This window comes from Mandrillus leucophaeus, unplaced genomic scaffold (assembly GCF_000951045.1).
Source record: "Mandrillus leucophaeus isolate KB7577 unplaced genomic scaffold, Mleu.le_1.0 Scaffold846, whole genome shotgun sequence".
Classification (NCBI taxonomy): domain Eukaryota; kingdom Metazoa; phylum Chordata; class Mammalia; order Primates; family Cercopithecidae; genus Mandrillus; species Mandrillus leucophaeus.
This window is the reverse complement of record NW_012109208.1, coordinates 1380888-1386078: the sequence shown is the minus strand read 5'-3', so window position 1 is coordinate 1386078 and position 5191 is coordinate 1380888. Positions and strand designations below refer to the sequence as shown.

The 5191-nt window shown below is 46.4% G+C and overlaps 1 protein-coding gene across 1 annotated transcript in view; it reads left to right on the top strand.

Annotated features, from left to right (window-relative positions):
• Window positions 1-4867, top strand: part of VSX1 (visual system homeobox 1) — a 5810-nt gene extending 943 nt beyond the window's left edge. Inside the window, exons 2-5 of the mRNA XM_011968513.1 lie at window positions 1610-1688; window positions 2180-2303; window positions 3256-3436; window positions 4578-4867. Of these exons, the coding sequence (XP_011823903.1) occupies window positions 1610-1688; window positions 2180-2303; window positions 3256-3436; window positions 4578-4867 (674 nt within the window). The remainder of the gene's footprint in view (window positions 1-1609; window positions 1689-2179; window positions 2304-3255; window positions 3437-4577) is intronic.
• The last annotated feature ends 324 nt before the right edge of the window (window positions 4868-5191 follow it).

Sequence of the window (5191 nt, the reverse complement as noted above, 5' to 3'; positions counted from 1 at the left end):
CAGTCCCCCGTGCAGGAGAAACAAGCAACCTCGAGGATTCATTGTAGTTACGCCTAGAGATGTGTTCCTGGCCTACCCATTTCCCCAAAGAAATCCTGGAGGGTCGCGGGGAAAGAGAAGGAAGCAATGAAATTCTATAAAGGTCAAGGGCTAAGAAAGCGAGTGGTTTTGGGTGTGGGAGAGAAAAGAAAGAATTATACAAGAAAGGGTGGACTAGCGAAGGTACGTGGTAGAACCTAGAGCTGAGCATCCAGGCAACCAAGGCAAAAAGAATACATTGGGTCTCTGATACTAAAAGGAAGCATGTCAGATCAACAGGCAGGCACATTTTCGCTCCACTCTGAAAGGACTTTATTTCATGAGCCTCTATATAAGATAAAATGAAACTCGCTATTAGTGTCACTAAAAATGCAAAAACTGTCTTCATGGGATGGGTTCCTTCTTACAAAACCAAAGGCAGCTAAATCCTACTCTGGCGGCGTTTCTGAAAGTCTGGAGCAGAGCTGTCCAAGAGAAATGCAATGTGATTACATGTTTGATGGAAATTTCTCACAGTCACATTAAAAGTGAAATGAATCTAAATACTATATTTTAACCCAACAACGATCACAAATATTATCATTTTACACATAATCGATACAAAAATATTTTACTTTTTAGGAGCACTAAGTCTTCTAACTCCACTGAGTGATTTATGTTTACAGCATGTCTTGATCTGACTGGCCACATTTCTTGTGCTCGATAACCTTATGTGTCTCATGTCTCATAGGTTGGACAGTCCAATACAGAATGTTTTCATCCAAGTCAGGTTTCTGGTGAACTAACTGATGGATGAGTAAAACTAGTATTATTTAGTTATTTTTGCCTTTATTCATTTTAAAAATATTTTGAGGCAATTATGCTTTCTAGCAATGAATCTCACAATAGTTCTAACCTTCTTTTCCATCTGGACTTTTTGATGTAATGGGTATAAAAAGATAAAGCACAGTGGAATGGTTCTTGAATTTTCAAGGGCAACTACAAATCATCTGAGCACACTTGTCAAGAATGAGCCTCCTAGACCCCACCTCCAGAGATTCTGATTTGGTGCATCAGGGAAGGGGTGCAGTTCTGACAAGCACTCTGATGTCACAAGCCCCAGACTTCCTTTGGGAAATGTTGGTGTAGAGGTTAAGATGATGAGGCTGGGGGCAGAGGGGTGGGTGTGTTTGGAAGCAGTGTGGGGACAGAAGGTGCAAACAGTAACCAAGTAGTTTTGACTTCAGATAATCTGGGATTTGAATTCTCAACTTCACCATTTACTAACTGTGTGATCTTGGGCAAATTACTTAACCATTCTGTGCCTCAGTTTCCTCATCTGTAAAAACAGGATGATAATTATAGCAGTCATTTTGGTGTTTTACTATTATATTAAGAATACTTGAGATAATGTATGGACAGTGTTAAGCACAGAACCTGGGATCTAGTAGGCACTAAAAATGCTAGTTCATATTGTTAACTACTCAAATACCCAAGAGGTTCATAACTTCAATCCTCACATTAAAATCCAGGAAATAGAGGGCAGAATATGATCACCTTTAAAGTCCTCTTCTTCTTTTTGTGCCAGCAGATGAGGACAGCCCGTCTGAAGACAGGAATGACCTAAAGGCATCCCCCACCCTGGGCAAGAGGAAGAAGCGGCGGCACAGGTATAGGGCCAGGCAGTCCCCTCTGCCTGCCTTTCCTCGGGACACAGCCCAAGGTGTATGGCACCTGCATCTGAGAGTTTATGACCCTGTGTGATGGCAGGCCCAGGGGTCTCCTGGTTGGCAGTAGGAAGGGCACAGAAGCCATTTGGGAAGATAATTCTGCTGTTCCTAGGAGGCTGGGAAAATGCTACAATCTTGCTAGCATTTTTTTTTTGGCAGTATTTTAAAGACAATTTTGTGGGTCTGTCAAATGGATTTTGTCAGAATGAGCTGATGGAATTCATTAAGAAAGAGCTAAAGAACTGTTTTTGTTTGGATGAAATTTCTGGACTTTACATCAGCTAATCATTCAGAGGTGGGGTGTTCCATTATCATGAGGTGGCTTCTAGGGTGTGAACAGCAGGGGAAGTAGGCAGGGTGGTCCTTAAGGCCAGGGAGGCTGCTGTCCCCAGGGGACACGTGCCCACATGTGTGTTTTGGGGTCCTTGCAGGACAGTTTTCACTGCTCACCAGCTGGAAGAGCTGGAGAAGGCGTTCAGCGAGGCCCACTACCCTGATGTGTATGCCCGAGAAATGCTGGCTGTGAAAACTGAGCTCCCTGAAGACCGGATACAGGTGTCTGGGGTCCCTTTTCTCCTTTCCAAAGACACCGCAGAGAACGTGTCATTCCCACATTCAGTGAGCCAATCAGCAGTCCCTTCTCTACAGCCAACACTCTCCCTTTGCACAGAAACTCCCTTAGCTGAAGGCACCACAAGAGCATGTCCCTGTGACCCTCATGCCTTTTTTCATTTTATTATTATATAGTATCAAATCATTCTTTCAAATCACACGATAGTGTGTGCTGCAACTAGAAACTATATAAAGATATGTCAATGAAAAAAAAAATACTGCCTCTCCATCTCAAACCCTGAAAGAAATCAACATAAATGCCTGAGAAGACCTTTCTCCACTTTGTGGAGTATATTATCTGCCCCTGAATATGTATGTGCATACACACATCTACCTGCATATGTATACACGCTGACATGCATACACAGAATTTTGCTCTTGGTTTTGTCAGAAGATATGTCACTAACTATTTTTTAACAGCTACACCGGAGTTCATAATAGTCTGTTATTAACATAATGTTTTTAATGAGAAATATCACCAGCATCCCAAGAGTCTAAGCTTGGAAGGAGCCATTGCCCCAGTGAACTCTTTCCAATCAATGAGAAAAAGCAGGAAACACTGTAGTCTACCTCGTCACACAATGTGGGAAAAGGGAGTTTGATTATTTAGTTTTTTTCATTCCTGACTCTATGGAAACTTCAGTGAACTTGGTCACGCGTGTCCCTACCGCGCTGAATGTCCGTGAGTCCGGACCGCACATGGGCGCCGCTGGGGGCTCCTGGGCGCGCTCCCTGGGGGCGGCTGGTTGGCCCTCGGGAGCTATTTCCTTCAGAAATAGCATGGGATCATGCTCGGGAGAGAAGCTCCGAGCCCAGGGACGCCGCCTCGGCTCCTCCAGGCGCCTCTCTTCACTGTCTCTTCTGTGTGCTCTCTGCTTCTCCTGCCTCCAATCAGGTCTGGTTTCAAAACCGCAGGGCCAAGTGGCGGAAGCGGGAGAAGCGCTGGGGCGGCAGCAGCGTGATGGCCGAGTACGGGCTGTACGGGGCGATGGTGCGCCACTGCATCCCGCTGCCCGACTCCGTGCTCAACTCCGCCGAGGGTGGCCTGCTGGGCTCCTGCGCGCCCTGGCTCCTGGGTAAGGAAGGGTCCTCGGGAGCGCACTGCTTGAGGTGTTGTAGGAGGTGGGGGAATCCCCGGGGGTCCCCACCGAGGCAGCCATTTCCAAAGCAAAGCAACGTCAGTTTACTGAGATGCAGGTCCAGAACCGTTCTTATTATTTTTAATTAATAACAAAGCTTGCAGCATCTGAACGGTTGCCTCATTTTTCACAGAGATTGTCTAGGCTGTGTGGAAGTCTCACCGGGCTATGCATGCTAAATAATTTGGGATTTAAGGGTGAAATGACATCACTGCATTATGTGAAATATGTTTCCCAAGTGTTGAATGCTGTTAGAATTTTTAGAAACCGTACAATTTAGGGCACTTGGTAATAGGAAACAGGGCGGTGCTGAGCAGCGACCCCTAGAGACAGTGAGCCCCTCCATCTGAGTCAGGAGAGCTGGCCCCGGACTTGGTTCTGTCATGAACAACCTGCCGAGTGGCTTTTCTGTCCCTTGGATTTTTGGTGCTTCAACAGTCTCCGCTGCTGAGGTCCAAACTTCGCTGTTGGGCACTCTCAGGATGCTCCACCCTTGTTGCCCTGTTTGCTGTTGCCAGAAACCAGCAGGCAGGGATCGCAGATTGTGGGAATGAGTCACAGATGAGTACCTCCGGGCATGGGGGGACTAGTTAGGAGGATCATGGTGGCATTTTAGGTTTAGATGGAGGAAGTTTTTTGCTCACCGAACAGTTTTTGGACAGCTGCCAAGCTGCCCTATGCTGGGCACTGGAGGTTCCAATCATAGATATGTCTCGACTTTGCTCTCAAGGACTGAAACAATAGAGGGAGCATTGTGGGCAGTGACCCAAGCCGGCTCATCTGAAATTACACAAGCAGGTGGGGAGGTGGCTTACTGGCATCCACCAGACCGCAGCCTTGGGGAAAGTGGGCCCAATGCCAATCACTGTCATCCCACCTTTGCTGGATGTGACCCGGGGTCAGACACCTGCTTTAAACCCCTAAGGTGGGAGTTACCTACCTGCCTTTCCTGTAGGCCCCAGAGATAGGCACTGACAAGGACAATTCTGGTGGGATTTAGAGAACAATAAGAAGGACATTTACTTCATTGCTGAATTTAAATTTATATTTTTATTTTTTCCTTTTTTTTTTTTGCAAGGGATGCATAAAAAATCCATGGGGATGATAAGGAAGCCAGGAAGTGAAGATAAGTTGGCAGGACTCTGGGGCTCTGACCACTTCAAAGAAGGTTCTAGCCAGAGTGAGTCAGGACCACAGAGAGGCTCGGATAAAGTGAGCCCTGAGCATGGCTTGGAAGATGTGGCTATCGACCTCTCCAGCTCTGCCCGGCAGGAGACCAAGAAAGTGCACCGTGGGGCTGGTGCTCAAGGAGGCTCCAACTCCATGGCACTGGAGGGGCCCCAGCCAGGGAAAGTGGGAGCCATATGAGACCCACAGGTCCCACCGTCAAAGGCTGAAAATGTGCATATTCCTCACTGGCATTTTTCAAAAGATAAAAATGGTCCAAGACATGTACTCTCAGTTTGATTTTCTTCTGACACTGTCAAGATAAAATGCAATGCCACTTGCTTTAAGAGGACAGATGAGTGACCTAGGGAAAATTCTATTTCATTCTAGAATGGAAACGGTTCCTTAATGGCACTTTAACCAGCTAATTTGGTGCAAAACTTTTGATTCTCTTTTGTAGCTTGAGCAGGGAGGACCCGAAGTTCAAAAATGATTTCACTGCTGGGCATCATTTGAGATGTGTGG